Source organism: Phyllobates terribilis, unplaced genomic scaffold (assembly GCF_046119375.1).
Source record: "Phyllobates terribilis strain yellow unplaced genomic scaffold, ASM4611937v1 Scaffold_4__5_contigs__length_816908805, whole genome shotgun sequence".
NCBI lineage: Eukaryota > Metazoa > Chordata > Amphibia > Anura > Dendrobatidae > Phyllobates > Phyllobates terribilis.
The window spans coordinates 592870225-592886935 of record NW_027362764.1 but is presented as its reverse complement, the minus strand read 5'-3'; the positions used below and the strand labels follow the sequence as shown (position 1 = coordinate 592886935).

At 38.8% G+C, this 16711-nt stretch overlaps 1 protein-coding gene across 1 annotated transcript in view; it reads left to right on the top strand.

The window, feature by feature from the left end:
* Nucleotides 1-10823, top strand: part of CDH2 (cadherin 2) — a 326031-nt gene extending 315208 nt beyond the window's left edge. Inside the window, exons 14-16 of the mRNA XM_073679198.1 lie at nt 637-776; nt 3616-3780; nt 9666-10823. Coding sequence (XP_073535299.1) covers nt 637-776; nt 3616-3780; nt 9666-9872 — 512 coding nt within the window. The 3' untranslated portion in view covers nt 9873-10823. The remainder of the gene's footprint in view (nt 1-636; nt 777-3615; nt 3781-9665) is intronic.
* The last annotated feature ends 5888 nt before the right edge of the window (nt 10824-16711 follow it).

Here is a 16711-nt window from a genome sequence, read left to right as displayed (position 1 = left end):
GCACAATATCAGTTGTAGCCATGTTGTTGTAGTATCTCGTGAAGTAAGAGCAGAAATTATATCAAAGGAACGTATGAGGACCACTAGGGCGTTTTATGTTGATTTTTGGGAGAGACGTTCTCTAAGTAGAACATCTTTAAAAATGACGCATATTTTAAACATTACCATAGCAATAAAATCCAAGGGAACGGACAAGAGCTGTAATCTCTCCAAATCGAATAACAAGATCAGAATGGGTATTGTTGGAAACATCTGCAGCGCACATGATTTACAGGCTCTCGGCTTGTTTTTATGTTGCACAGATTTGTTTTACAGTTGTTAAAACCGATGTCGAAGGCAAATTGATTTACTTGTTCAAGTTAAAGTGTATTAATATTTAAAAGCCGTAGTTAAACTAATTGCCTTACTTAATTTGTCTACAAGAGAAATCAGATATGTTTAAAGCAAGATTTGGAAATAATTGGGTGAAAATTCCATTATGGGCTCAAGCCAAATATCACATTACTATTAGTCTTCCTTTGTACCGTGCAAATTAATGAATCTGCTGGTGCCTTAGTCACAAATTGCAATCATTAAATGTCCGCCTGTAACTACAGTTCTTTCTATATTTAACTTGTTATTATTTGTATACAACAGCTCTGGTATTAATGTTTGTGGTGTGGATGAAACGTCGCGATAAGGAACGACAAGCCAAACAGCTTCTCATTGACCCCGAGGATGATGTCCGAGACAACATCTTGAAGTATGATGAAGAAGGCGGAGGAGAGGAGGATCAGGTAATAATTCTTAATATGCAAGACATTCATTCTGTGATCATTTCCAGCCATGCTTTTTGAAGTGTATAGCATTTGCCTCTGGACTTCACAAAATGAATGTATTTTAAATTGGAAATTAGGTAATCTGATAAAACTGTGATGAATACCCAACAAATTGACAACCACACAAGTGTCTTGAAGAATGGAGAGGTTGAGTCCAATTTAGCCCAATGCCGTTCTAAGCTTGAGTTGGCCGGATATTAAGCCTCTCCACGTTGGCAAATATATGTGCACCCAAATAACCTTTGCCAAACTGTATGGAAACTATGTGTAATACCTGCGTACCGGAGGAACTAAATATTACAAATCGATTTCATTACTCTAGAGATGAAACAACATCTTAAGATAACCTCCTTTGTAAAAATGTACTATATAAGCTAATAATGCTCACTTTACACAAGGAGGCAGAAGAAATATTTCCATTGTGTTGAGAATACAGTTGTATAAATATTAGTGTTGACTTAAAAGGGAAGTGAAAGCGTAAGTAAAGCTGCTGCTATCATTGTCAATTTATATTCTGGACGGTCCAGGAACTGAAGATACACAGAGAACTTATACAGCTGTGTCCACAGTCCCCTATGCAGCTGTGTGCACCCTACATTTGTAGATGTGCTCAACCTTACATATTGTTTTGCCCTCAATTCCTACATAAATGTGCCCACTCTTACCATTCTATATGGGTATGTGCTCAACTTTACTTATTCAGATGTGTCCAACCTTACCTAAACAGACAAGTACACCCTTTCCTATACAGCTGTGTCCACAATTACATATACAGCTATGCCCACGCTCGCCTTCATAGTTATGCCCATCTTTACTTATACAGATGTGCCCATTGTTACCTATACAGATGTGTCCGTCTTTATACAGATGTGCCCCTTGTTACCTATACAGATGTGCCCCTTGTTACCTATACAGATGTGCCCATTTTTACCTATACAGATGTGTCCGTCTTTGCCTATACAGATGTGCCCCTTGTTACCTATACAGATGTGCCTCTTGTTACCTATACAGATGTGCCCCTTGTTACCTATACAAATGTTCCCTTTGTTACCTATACAGATGTTCCCATTATTACCTATACTGATGTGCCCTTTGTTACATGTACAGATGTTCCCATTATTACCTATACAGATGTGCCCCTTGTTACGTATACAGACGTTCCCATTATTACCTATACAAATGTGCCCCTTGTTACTTATATAGATGTGCCCCTTGTTACCTATATAGATGTGCCCCTTGTTTCCTATACAGATGTACCGCTTGTTACCTATACAGATGTGCCCCTTGTTACCTCTACAGATGTTCCCATTATTACCTATACAGATGTGACCCTTGTTACCTATACAGATGTGCCCCATGTTACCTATACAGATGTGCCCCTTGTTACCTATACAGATGTGCCCTTTGTTACCTATACAGATGTTCCCCTTGTTACCTATACAGATGTTCCCATTATTACCTATATAGATGTGCCCCTTGTTACCTATACAGACGTGCCCCATGTTACCTATACAGATGTTCCCCTTGTTACCTATACAGATGTTCCCATTATTACCTATACAGATGTTCCCATTATTACCTGTACAGATGTTCCCATTATTACCTATACCGATGTGCCAAGTGTTATCTATATAGTTGTACCCATCTTTACCTATATAGATGTGTTCATCAGTACCTATATCTGTGTCCACCCTTATCTATAGAGATGTGTCCACCTTTACCTATGCTGCTATACAGATGTGACCACTCTTACCTATACATATGTGCCCACCTTTAAATATACGGATGTGTCCAACTTTACTTTTTCTGAATTTAGTTCACATCTGCAGTTTCTCACAAAACAAATTAAATACAGTATCCCGACATGTTGGCATAAGTCCTGACAGGCAATAACACTCATCACAACCGCCATATGGCCTAACATGCACATGTAAAGGCAAATAATCCCGCCATGCTCTTCTCGGGTCATGCGGAGCCAAGAGGTAAAGTAAGGAAAGGCGCGTACAGTCTACACTACAAAGGAGTAGCCCTTTTTCTGGACTTCCATAATAACAATCTGTTAGCCGCTCTCTGTTAGCCGCTCCCCTGTGATATTTGCTGACAGGGGACAATAGACAGCTCTTACCTGTACAACAAATGGAGATTAGTCAGCATTACTGTACTGTTTATTACAGAGATACCACGAAATTCTGTATAGTATATGAAACACAATGGGGGAAAACATTCCCACCAAAATCATTGTCCTACTCTCCTCCTTCCATTTACTCTTTGTAAAATAGATTGCACTGTTCTAAATATTGTGTGAAGAAGAGGAGTCCATGAAAACCTACTCCCATGTTATTCTAAGTATGTTCAGTAAATGTATCAGCTATGGCGTCAGTGTGTTAGGAGACGTATGTAATGGCGGCAGGAGGGATTATACACCAGGAGCCTGGCTGAGGCCATGTCACCTGCGCTCCCTGCATTTACCTCCAGCTTTCTGCTCTGCAGAGTGAAGCAAATGTTACATCTTGTAGAATGAGAACCACAACTTCCTTTTTCACACATCATAAATTACCATTTTTTTCTTAAGGTGTTGATTGCATCAGAAAGTACTGAGGTGTTTTGTCACCTAAATCAAACACCTCTGGTGAACGGTGCTTATTATAATTTCCATTATTACTCATAACTAACTTATGGGAGATTAGTCTGCACATGGCAATAGTTACCCAAGGATGTAATGTAAAAATAGCCTAATTGTCGCTTTGTTTGTTTTGTGCTGTTGTTTTTTTATAGCCATACTTACTTTATATTTTAGGATTATGATTTAAGCCAGTTACAACAGCCGGACACAGTAGAGCCAGACACAATTAAGCCTGTGGGGATACGGCGTATGGATGAAAGACCAATTCACGCAGAGCCTCAGTATCCTGTCCGCTCAGCCGCTCCACATCCTGGTGATATTGGAGACTTCATCAATGAGGTGAGCTATCATACGTTCACACTGCTTCTAAGGAATTATTGGGAAATAATTCTAATAATCCTAGAAAGGCAAATTTAACTCATGAATGCGACTTAGAATTCTGCTAGTTTGAGAGCCATATGTCTGACTGACCGGTCACAGAGACAGGAGGCAGTCATCGGGCGGGGATAAGGGGCAGTGCCGGAAATCTGCAAGTGCACTGTCCAATCCCACTGCACTTGCAGCTCATCACACAATTTCAACTATAGATTTCTCTGAAACAGTAAAACGGATTTCTACTACGAAAGGTAAGGATTGAATCAGCAGTAAAGCACCTTTATATACATACATGCCACTAGCTATGACAGGTTCTCTTTCACTATGAATCCATCAGTGACCTTTTTCTGGTAGAAGAATTTATAACTCTTATATTTGTTCTTCTTAGCTCCTCTGAGATGATTTATGACCACAAAGTTCAGCTCAGTTTTCATGTGTTAAATCAGGAACTGAGAAGAAACGAGCTAGAAATAAAGTCTTCTGTCTGAACAATCTCACTGACAGAATCTCAATGAACTCATTCTGCAGCCAGCAATAGACAGTGCAACACAGAGACTATAGAAGGCAAACTGTGCTCTTGACTTTAGCTAAATGATTGACAGACACCACTCTACCTACTCGGATTGCTCTCCAATAGGTGGAATTAGCAAGATAGTTTTGTTACCTTTGTGAGAACATTGCAGTAACTTTCAGACTTGTGCAAAGCATCTGTCACATACAGTAGAAGATAATCTGACTGAAGGACCACGTCAAAGCTCGGTGTTGCAACATATTGAATTGTATTGACATTACAACATATGGGAATACTCAGAGGATGGTCCAAAAAAGCCTCACGTATGTGCACATAATACAATAGAAGCACAGGAGGGTATCATTCATCAAGACTGGCGTATCTTATGCCGACCTTGATTAAAAGCTTGCTGAAGTTTGATATGTCGGATGTGCACAGACTTTTCAATGACATTGAACCATATTTTGGACTATCTGTGATCAGGAATCATAAATCTATTAAAGCCATGACATGGAGTGCCTTTCTTTTGTAACTTTTCTCACTTTCTGGAGTAAACTATAGTGAATCTATTGGGCTATTCTTGGCCAAGTCCCCTATCGATAATCCCAACGTACTCTTAAGGAAAATGGCAAGGCTGCCATAAAATATGGAAAAGTTTCAAAATTTTGCATAACAATGTTCACAAATCTGTAATAATTCCCCACTTACCTTGTAGTTTATAATACAACATGTTTATATGGCAGATGGACCTCCTTTTGGGCCTCCATGTTTATGATCAATAGTAACATTTTAATTTTTCATGGCATTCTTCTCTAAAGCCTTGGTGACTAACTGCTCTGTCTTATAAAATCTTTTGGCACAAGACTTGTGTGAGCTGTGAACCATGAAGCCTGTACAGATCATTGACATGCCCCAGGTTATCTCCAGTTGACGGCCATTTTTGCTCATTTCCTCTTGGTTCCTAGAACATTCAATCAGCAATGAAGGCATCGGCTCTATACGACTATGCTACTAAAAGAACTGGCTACTGTATTCACAGGAAGAATTAATTTGGCCGGAAAATAATAGCCTACCAATGCTGCATTGTCTGTTAAATTCAATTATCAACCAAATTTAATAATAGTTAATTTTTATTTCCCTCACGTATCCCCCTTTCAGTTGGTGAGAATGGTTGAAATTCAATACCTTCATAATTACCAAGAGTTGTTTCAAATAGGATTAGTGTTTAGAGCAGCCAAATTAAATCAATTATGTAAGTGCTTTATACACTTGTCTTGTGAAGCATTTTAACAGCCCTGTGAGTTGGTTTTTAAGTTATTCAAGCAAAGCAGGCCGTGTGCATTATAATAGTGAAGGACAAAGTGTCTTCCTTGATTTACTTGGTTAACATTTTGCTCTCAGAGTAGCTAAATGCATGGGACACAATGTGGTCAATGTCATATCTCGGTAATAGGGATGCCTTTTGAACGTTTCTCATTCGTTCATTCATTCATTAGTAGTACTGTGGTAATAAACGTTAATTCCATTTCTATGAGCTTTTATGAGCTTCCCCCTTAAAGGGAACTTGACAGCTGATGTATGGCCCCCAAACCACGAGTATCATGTATCAGACAATGGCTGCATGAATCAGCCATGTATATATACGACGCTGCGTTTCATAGAAAAACATGCTTTAAAGCTGTCCGGGACCAAGCCACATGAGTGACTAGTCAAAATGGCTGATCCCCGGCAGCTTCTTTCCAATCACTTTCTTTGACGGGTCTCTCTCTTCGTGCTTGTATAGGCAGAGACTTATCAGTCATTGGTATCGGGCAGGGAGAAGTCGGCAGGGATTGGCCTTTTTGACTCGTCACCCTTGTGACTTGGTCCCCACCAGGTTGGCTTTTAAAGTATGTTTGTCTCCGAAAAGCTACAGCGTTTCAGAGTCAGACATATTTGGCTGAAATCATACAGCCAGTGGCTCATACATGCTGCCCGATCCACTATCAGGTTTTCTATAAAGGATGTGAGATTTTGGTACAATCTGTATTTTCTTTTACGGTGCAGGTCTCTTCAGGAGTCCTGTACTGTGTAGGCTCTATGGCTTACATTAGGAGCCAAATTAGAGACATTTTTTTACCGTGGATACTGTTTCTCAGGTTTAACATTTGTTTCTGTTGCTATATTTTTTCAGATGGATTCCAAGGGTTGTCTGTTTCAAACTTGCTCTTCGCTGCCAATTTAGCGCCACATCTCTGCTTCTCACCACTGGTTGCTACAACTGTGGCATTATTTCTACAACCTGTGACTGCTGCAGCCAATCACTAGGCTTAGTGGTCTTGTGCTGTCCATCTCAGTATCACCGCTGAGCCCAGTGATTAGCGGCCACAGTCACGTATTGTAGACCTAATGCCACCTCTGCAGTCATTTCAACAATGACGTTGGTAAGCAGCAAGGAGGCGGCACTAGAACGGAGGGGAATGGGAGTAGTAATACTTTTGTTATTTTTCAGTCTTTGGGATATTAAAGTTTTAAAACAGACAACTCGTTGTTTCAGTAAAAAATCTCAAGGAAGGCCAGTCATTGAGTTTCTGTTCTTGGCTTTTTATCCTAAGTCATGTGATAAGGCTCGTTAAAGGGTCACTATTGACTTTTAGGATTGCTACTTCCTGTAGGTGGCACTAGAGTTCTAGTCCTCTTCCTCTCTGAAGAGACAAGGAAGGCGAAAATGACTTTTGTGATAATTATAATATTACAGGTTACAGGTACTAGTTTCTGTGATGGGACGTTGATCCAGGGAACTAGTCTGCTTGCCATATGTGGAACTGGAAGGAATTTTCTGCCTAAATTGGAGTTATTAGAATCTGTCTTGTGGGGTTTTTATCTTCCTCTGGATCAACATGTTATATTATAGGTAGAATTGGATGAACTTGTGTATTTTTTCAACCTTAAAACTAAGAAACCCCTTTAATCACTCATGCGTTAAAGTGTTCAGTGCTACCTAAGAAACAGATCAGATTTATTTTCCAGAGCTGGTTTGACAGTAGTGAAGCTGGTGTCCTGTTTGGTTGCAGTGAACAACACTGACCTTTTTTTTTGCATGTAAAATATTATTCATAAGGCTGATAACATAATAGAAAAGCTCAGCCCTTCTTTTCCAATTGTCCTCATTTTACATTTGCTGTGTTTTCGTCTTTCCCCATTAGCCACTGGACTTGTTTTCCTTAATGTTTGGTTCTGGCCGTTCTTTCAGTCATTAGTCTCAATGGTTTACTAAGTTCGGGCACATTCCTCAGTTAAATATCTCTAGGATTCATTCCTTCTCACTTAATTCTACCAACATTGTAATCCACTTATAAATTATATCTCAGTGTGACAGCTGTGCCCATTTCTGTCCATGCAAAACTCTTTATTTACACATTTCTCCATCTATAAAAAAACACCTCTCCTGAACATCTCTGTCTCCTGGGCCCCCCAGAACAGGGCTCTGGAATCAAGGACCCTGGCTCTGTACTGCCTCGTCTCAAATGAATCGGAGGTGCACATGATTGACCTCTGTTTCATTCATTGTCTATGGAACTGTGGGAGAAAGCCGAGCACAGTGCTCCACTATTTCTGGCAGTTACATAGACAATGAATGGAAAATTAAGTTGATTATGCGCACCTCCGCTCTATTCAAGAAGTGGCTCTGTACATCCAGGGTCCTGGGTTCCAGAGCCTTGATCTCTGGATTCTCTGGGGGTCTCAGGGGATAGACACCCGGCAAACAGTACGTTTTACCCTATTCAGTGGATATCTTAGTATATCGGAAATAACCCCCTTAATAATTTAAAGGCTAGTTGACATGAAGTATGAGCCATTAAAAAAAAAACACAAAATCAAGAAGTTTGAAGCAAATGTGGAAGATTTATCAATGTCAAACTGGCCCTTAGCTACCAATCGGAGCTCAGCTTTCATTTCTTAAACTGCTCTATAAATATAAAAGCTGCTCTGTGATTGGTTGCTATGGACAGCAAGGCCAGTCTAACAATTACATATTTGATACATGAGGCCCTGCTGTGTTTAAAAAATGACTCCAAGACACGCTTACAATTAAAAAGTGAGGTTTCTGTAACGTGGGTCAAAAAGGCTACATGAACAATGACAAATCAGTTGATTGTCAGTAATAGCAATAATCTTTTATGGCAATTCAAAGTGTATTTGAAATTTATTTATTTTTTTAAATGTATGTAAATGACATTTAAAGGAGCACTCCGGTGATTTTTATTATTTGTATTTTTGTTACCAATAATGTGTGCAAGTGTAATGAGTGCAGTAATATATTCACTGGTCGGCGCTTCTGCCATTTTCAGCAGTGTTCCGATCTGTTCCGGCACCGCTTGACCGCATTTATAACCTGGCAGATCACACAGGGGCTTCTCTGTGGAGCAGTGGTTACTTTCGCAATGCAACTCTATTAGGCTTTTTATCCTTGTTCTAAGTCTCATAAACTTACATTGAGAAAATTAAAAAAGTGACCCCACCTCCCAATATAGGGAACACTGTGTGATTGGGCAGGTAGCAAATGTAGTCACGTGCTGAAGCACTGCTGAAAATGTCAGAAGGTGAGCGTATATATAGCAGATTTTTTGCATTTTAAGATGCACTTTTTTTCCTCCAAATTTGGGAGGAAAATGGCGGAGCGTCTTATAATCCGAAGTGAGCTTACCGAGGCCAGCAGTGACAGGAGCAGGGAGATGCTGCGGTGCCTGGTCTGTCAGAAGATGTCGGTGTCGGTGAGTGGAGTCCCCTTTCCCATAGATTTGTCTACGGTGGGCTTCGGGAAAATAGCCGCCGAGGCGTCGCAGATTGAGATCTCGGGAAAGGGGACTCCACTCACTGGTGCCGACATCTTCTGACAGCACAGGCACCACAGCATCGCCCCACACCTGCCGCTGCTGTCGGCCTCCTGAAGCAGCAGCCCTGCCTCCTGTGACCACAATCCACCTGTGCTCCAGGTAAGCTACTGTTAAAATGGACTATAAGACGCACCACCATTTTATTTAAAAACTTTTCTTTCCTATTTTCCAACCCAAAATTTGGGGTGCATCTTATGGTCCAGTGCGTCTTATAATCCGCAAAATACAGTATATATATATATATATATATATACATATATATATATAATATTACACTCATGATTGCTAACAGAGAGAGGAATAAAAAATCTCCTTTGAGTTCAGATATGAAGAAAAATGAATATCTCAATCATAAACCAAGGCGATGTGAAATTATGTTGTAATTCATCCTTATAGCAGATGCCATCACAGAGACCAGCGTCCATGTAATTAAAATTAAATGATATATTTTTCTTTTCTAGGGGCTGAAGGCAGCAGACAATGACCCTACGGCACCACCTTACGACTCGCTCTTAGTGTTTGACTATGAAGGTAGTGGTTCTACTGCTGGCTCTCTAAGCTCCCTGAACTCATCAAGTAGTGGTGGCGAGCAAGATTATGATTACCTAAATGACTGGGGCCCTCGCTTCAAGAAACTTGCTGATATGTACGGAGGAGGAGATGATTGAACTTTGGAGTGAACGTTCGGTTCGTTTTTGTGGACAAGAACAAACATTTGAACTGATATTCCCAAAAAGCGTAAAGAAGCTTGGCTTTAACTTTGTAGTCTACTAGCACAAGTGCTTGTTTGAAGGCTTTGGCATAGGCTGCAAACCAATTTGGGCTCAGTGGGAATATCAGTCATCCAATACTGTTTGGAAAAAAAAATGATTGAGCTCAGTTACACTTGAATTTTACAGTACAGAAGCACTGGGATTTTATGTGCCTTTTTGTACCTTTTTCAGATCGGATTTAGTTTTATGTTCAACGCTTTAATGGTACTGATTTCTGAAAGGGTGAAAAGACAAGGTATGTTGTGGGTGGGATGGCGTAAGTAATTACAAGGATTTTCTTCCTCACGCCTTTTTTTTTCATTTTTTTTTACGTTGTGTTGCTTTTGTTATAATCTGAAAAAAAAGAACAAATTTCATTAGAATAACTATTAGCTGCAACAAAATCATGTGATTGACATGTACAGTGCATTATACTTAGGTGTAGGTATTAGGATTATTTCATTGGAAGTCTACTGGATTTTGCAGTTGGTTGCAGGAAAAGGGAGTTGTCATATCACCAGTTTCTAGCATAATTGACTTTTTTTTTCGTAGCCAGATAGATTATTTTTTTCACAAGATAGGCACATTTTGGTCCTAATCATTGTACACTCTTTTCATTTGGGTATTTTTTTTCCACTTCACTGTAAAAATGGTATGTGTACATAATGTTTTATCAACATAGTCTATAAAGGAGTTTCCAAACTTCCGAACATGTGTATGTATTATTTGGACTATGGATTCAGGTTTTGCATGTTTATATCTTTTTTTCTTTATGAATAAAGTATTTACAAAACAGGTGACAAACATAATTATGTTAAAGCAGACAAACTGTAGAATCCGTACACCATTTTTTTTTTTTTATTCTTATTGATTTGGGAGGGCAAAAAACAAAAAAAATTCTTAGCACAAATGTTTTACATAATTTGTACCAAAAAAAAATAAACAAATCAGATAGGGGCAAACTGACGTCGGTGGCACTACTAATACATGTTTAAAGGGGTGGGAAGCTTTTAAACTGGAGAGACTTTGACAACGGCTTTGCCTCTGTATTGTGTACCAGAATATAAATGATGCACCTCTGACCCCACGTTCTGAATAAAATGCTAATTTTGGATCTGGTGACTGGTTTGAATTTTTTTCCTTTCCACTTCAACAATTTTGAATGTTGAGAAAAATCCCAAGATACTTTGAATTCAATGAGAAAAAAAATGAAAAAGTATATTATCGGAGCTGGCAATAGCTGTTACGTACTTCTTATGTGTTCTGCTGAAAAGAAATCTGATTTCCCTTTTGAATATGGAAGCACAAAAGTAAATGGTGAATTTGAGTGGTTGAGGTGTTGCTTGGGAATCCATGTCTTCGACGTGTGGCAGTTGAAGGAAACAGTGCTCATTCATTCATGTCTCGAAAAGAAGGAAGATTTAATAAAATCACAAGTGGAACCTGTATTTTGCATTCCACCGAACCAGTGTTGTTTATTACTAGTAACAAATGAGAACAAACCTAACACAATAATTTACAATAATTAAAACTTGCCCTTTCATTGAGCCAGACTGCATGAAAACATAATACATTAGCAGTGTTCGTTCCCTTTGGTTCTTGCAGACAGAGCTCTTTTTCCTAATGATTGGATTTCTGGTCATTAAGTGGTGCAGCGTACCTGGGGATTTCTGTAATGGAGCCTTACATTTGCCCTTTTGTGTCCTAAAGTTCAGGCAACAACAATAAATCTGTGTGATAATAAGCAAAACCAAAAATTCCTTAGTTTTGTTGTTTGCTTTTTTGTTTATTTTTCTTTTATATTTTAGAGTGGGTTTTTTTTGTGAAACTATTGAAAATACTGCCTAAACAGACATCTAAAACACAATCTTAATAACTATATTGTCATAAAAGATATCATAGGTATATACAATAAAACTAGTATTTTCATTGTTATGTGGGTTAGTTGACTGTATCCCAAGAACACAATAGATGGCTTATATTGGGTCATAAACTTTCCAGTGATAATCAAGATACATTGTTTACTGTACATTTACTTGTCTTAAATATCTCTGCAATGTTCCTCTTTGGATCAACCTAAATACAGGCAGTTAGGGGTGCTAGCGGCTCTTAGAAGGTCCACGCCACTCTCAAGACTTGTTCTATTTGTTGTTCTAATATTAAGTCATACTAAGGGTTCATTTTACACAAGCAAATAATTGTTTATATGATGTGCAATGCGAGCATACCTCACAACTATCAAACAAAGTTAGACAAATGTTTATATAGGAAGAGAATTAAATGGTTGAATTGAATTCTACTTGAAGTTTATAATTTTTCAATTCTACAAAATTCAGTTATTATTATTTATTTTTAGAGCACCATTGATTCCATTTTTCTGTACATGTGAAAAGTACAAATATAAATTGCAATGAACAAACTAACAATAACAGACTGGAACAGAGGGGGTGAGGGCCCTGCCCATGCGGGCTTATAGTCTACAAGATAATGGGGAAGGACACAGTAGGTTAGAGGATTGCAGCAGCTCCATTGGTGGTCAGGTGAGAGAAGGGTAATTGCATGTTGTAAGCTTTCTTGAAGAGATGGGTTTTCAAGTTCGTTCTGAATGTGGTGGATAATCGGACGTCTTGGGGCATGGAATTCCAGAGTATAGGGGATACTTGGAAGAAGTTCTGGAGGCGATTGGGTGAGGAACGTATGAGAATGGAGGAGAGGAGGAGGTCTTGGGAGGACCAGAGAGTATCTGTTGGAAGATATCTAGAGATTAATTCAGAGAAATATGATGGAGGAGACAGATTATGGAAGACCTTGTAAGACAGTGTTTGGTAGCTTGAATTGGATTTTTTGGGGAATAGGAAGTCAATAAAGAGATTTGTAGAGAGGAGAAGTGGAGGAGTAGCAAGAAGAGAGGTTGATTAGAAGGGCAGCAGAGTTGACAGGCTGGAGAGGTGTGAGAGTGTTAGCAGGGAGGTCACAGAAGAGGATATTGCAGTAGTCAAGGTGGGAGATGATGAGGAAAGCACTAACATTTTAGTAGATTCAGGGTTGAGAAAAAGACGAGGTACTATTGGAATGGGAGATGCTAAATGTGCGGATAGTAAGGTGTGAGGAAATCCATGAGAGGGCAAGGGCTTTGATGACAAGGAAAGAGAACATCTGTAGTAGGAGGGAGTGGTTGACTGTCGAAGGCAGAGGACAGGTATAGAAGAAGGAGTATCGAGAATTGTCTATTAGCTTTGACACCAAGTAAGTCGTTAGTAATTTTGGTTAGGGCAGTTTCGGTTAAGTGGTGGGAACGAAAGCCAGATTGTAGGTTGTCGAAGAGTAAGTTGGATGAGAGGTGGATGGAAAGTTCAAAAGTTCTCCAAAGTGGCCAAGCATGAAGATGTTCGGAGTTTCACAGTGCAGCGGCAGTACGAAGAGGTGCCGGTAACCATACAGGGGACAATGAGCAGCGGAGTCAGCGGTAAGTTATTTTTTTTCTACAGCTTACAGTTATTGTGCTCTGGGGAGTCTCTCTAGACCCCATATCATAATAAGGGGCATTCAATTTGCAGAGAATAAATTAGCTCTGAATTGAATTTTCCTGTAAAATCTGTGAGATGTGGCAAATTCAAATCATGTCAGATCCTCTCATCTCTAGTTACAACCGATCATCATGAGCGATGTTCACACAGATCACTGGGGAACAATTTTGAGCATAATTTTTGTTGAACTAGATTTTTATGCTGATTTTGACTAAAATAGGCATGTTGATTTTAAAACTGGGTTAGTTTTCTTCTATCACTTCAGGTTATTTCTCTATAGGTTATCTTAATGCGATTACTCTAGACTGGATTGAGGGTAGCACTAGTGCTCTCCTATTGGCCGAGAACAAACCACCCTAAAGTGGGAAGGTGTTGAGGATGACCTTGGTGACCTGCAACAGGTTGTAATTTGTCTAGGCTATTCAGTTACACCTAAGATCGTGTGGCCAGAGGTTGTGTGCCGCTCTATAAAGTGACACGTATTTCAAAAGTCTGTATTCAATGGGTTAGCAGAATCTATTTTTTATTTACATATTTATTTCCTTTCTTTCAGATCATGTATGTCTCTGCTATTTCTGGTCTTAAGTGCCTAAACAGCCCTGATTTCTTTTATATCTGTGGATGTTTCACCATTTCTAGTCAAAGGAGGAACATTAGCATATTCGTAATGAAAGTCTATTTTGCATATTTCAAAGTAAAACTTGGTGATCAAGATAAGTTTTGGGCCCCTGACAAGATGTGCAAGCGGTGTGACAAGAGCTTACAGATGTGGACGAAGACTGCACGTGATAAGATGCCATTTGGTAAACCTATGGTTTGGCGAGAGCCAAGAGATTATTCCAGTGACTGTTACTTTTGTAAAGTGAAAACTTCAAGACATAAGAAAAATAAGTATAAAATGGAGTATCCTAGTCTACAATCAGCTGTGCCTCATTCAGCTTGGCTATTCAGTTTCTCTTTGTGAAGAATATGGAGACATAAAGAGAGTCATTTAGTTGTTGCAATATTACAAACACAATTGGATCATCTGTGTTGACCTTAAAATGGTATGTTTACTTCTTGGTCAGCAATGTGAATACACCAAGTATCCTTGTTTTCTGTGCATGTGGGACAGCATAGCTCGTGGGAAGCATTGGGTGGAGAGGAATTGGCCTTCAAGATCTGACATCAAAACTGGTGATCCAAATGTTCTACATGAGCTACTTGTTGACAGAAATGAAACTGGGTCTCATGAAGGAATTCGTTAAAGCTTTGCCAACTGAAGGAGATTTTCAAGTGCCTCATTTTGGCATTTCCTTGCCTGTCATTTGAAAAAATAAAGGCCGGTGTGTTTGATGGTCCACAGATTCGGCAGCTCATCAAAGATGGACATTTCATCAGGACTATGTCAGAACTGCAAAAGAAAGCTTGGTTATCATTCAAAGACCTTGTCAAGGACTTTCATGAAAATACACGAGCAAACAATTATACAGAAATTATCCAAAAACGCTTGGAGAACTACAAAATGCTTGGTTGCAACATGAGCATCAAGGGTACATTTTCAGCATAGCCATCTTGCTAACTTCCCTGAAAACCTTGGTGCGGTCAGTGATGAGTAAGGTGAATTATTCCACCAAGATTTGAAGGTCATGGAGGGATGGTACAGGGTAGATGGGATATACACATAATGACTGACTATTGTTTAAGCATTTGGTGAGATTATACACAGATTAAACTCTCCAGGAAAAGCTCTAGGCATACATTTTTACCGTAACTGCTACCTAACTTTACTTCTTGCACACAATTTGACTTACAGTAGCAATATATCCTTTGCATGAACAAAATAGCTTTAAATAAACATTACATTCTGGTAATTTTTAATTATTTTCCATTGTATGTACATTTTGTGTGGTTTTGGAGACAAATGGACTGTATCCTGTAGCTTACAAAGTTGTTGTGATAGAGAAAAACCTGGGTCACTTTTGGGTTCAGAAGCCAAATGTTAGCCAAGAACAAGTGTTAGATCGAACTCAAAGAAAATTGTGTTCCACAATGTAATTTGGTGTATCGGTGTGCTCAACTTTCAAATCCCATAAGTAATACTATTTATTTTGAATACATGAATTCATAAAGTATTGTACATTTTCATTTAAAATGAACAAAGAAAACATAATTGAATTAGCGATAAAATGTTTGATAATCAATTTTGTGGTTTTATATGAACAGTGAAATTTCCAATAATATCGATATACAATATAACATGAAAATGTAACTCGTTCCAATTCTCCAGCTGCTAAAGAACAATTTCCTTGGAACATGATCAATCACTCAGAGCCATATCTATTTAGGACTTAAATTTCCACTCCATCTTTTTTGCCAGTCAAAACATTGAGCGAACGAAAATCGCCATTTTAAATTACCGTATACAATTTTCAAAAGATGAACAATAATTTTTTTCTTTCAACAATTTCATCTGCGATAAAAAAAACTTTTTTTTTAGCACATCACATTGCATAATTATGGTGAAAAATAGGTTGTTAAAGTTAGAATCTGAAATATTGTCGTTCAGTATAAATACATTGGCTGGAGTTTCCAAAACAGGTGAGTTTAAGATCAGTGGCCAAAAATGATACTAGCGTTGCTTACATCTAGTCGCTGCTTGAGTAAATATTAGCTGATCAGTGGTGTTAGACTCTTACCTATCTCATATTGATGACCTGTCCTATAGATAGCTCATCAATAGTTAGTTACAACCCCTTTAATGCAGACAGACATACCTTGTGGTTTTTCAACTAATGCATTATTACGGTACCATAAATAAAGCAGAGATTCTCCTTTCTTCCTTCGTTGTGTTGGTTACATCCTCATTTCCACTCAGGACATTGTGCACCGCACATTAATAGCCATCTCTTCATTACATCACTGCTTCCCATTCTTAATCCCCAAATGCCTAAAGTTGCAAAAAAGTGCCTAGCCTTCAGGACATCATGTTGCATAGTGTTGCACTTGTTGAGTGCAATGCAATGTGACCTGCGCTGATGTTACACAGAGTAAGATGATAGAATACCGTCTATAGCAGCATATAATGATTTGTTGTGGTGCAATCATACAACATAATAGCAGTGTAGCTTTTTCATGATGCTTTGAAAACGCTTCATTACTTACAATTGTAACAATCATAGCCTTGACCATTATTGCAGCATGCCAATATTTATTTTTTGGTTACCATATTGTGATACCCATAACTTG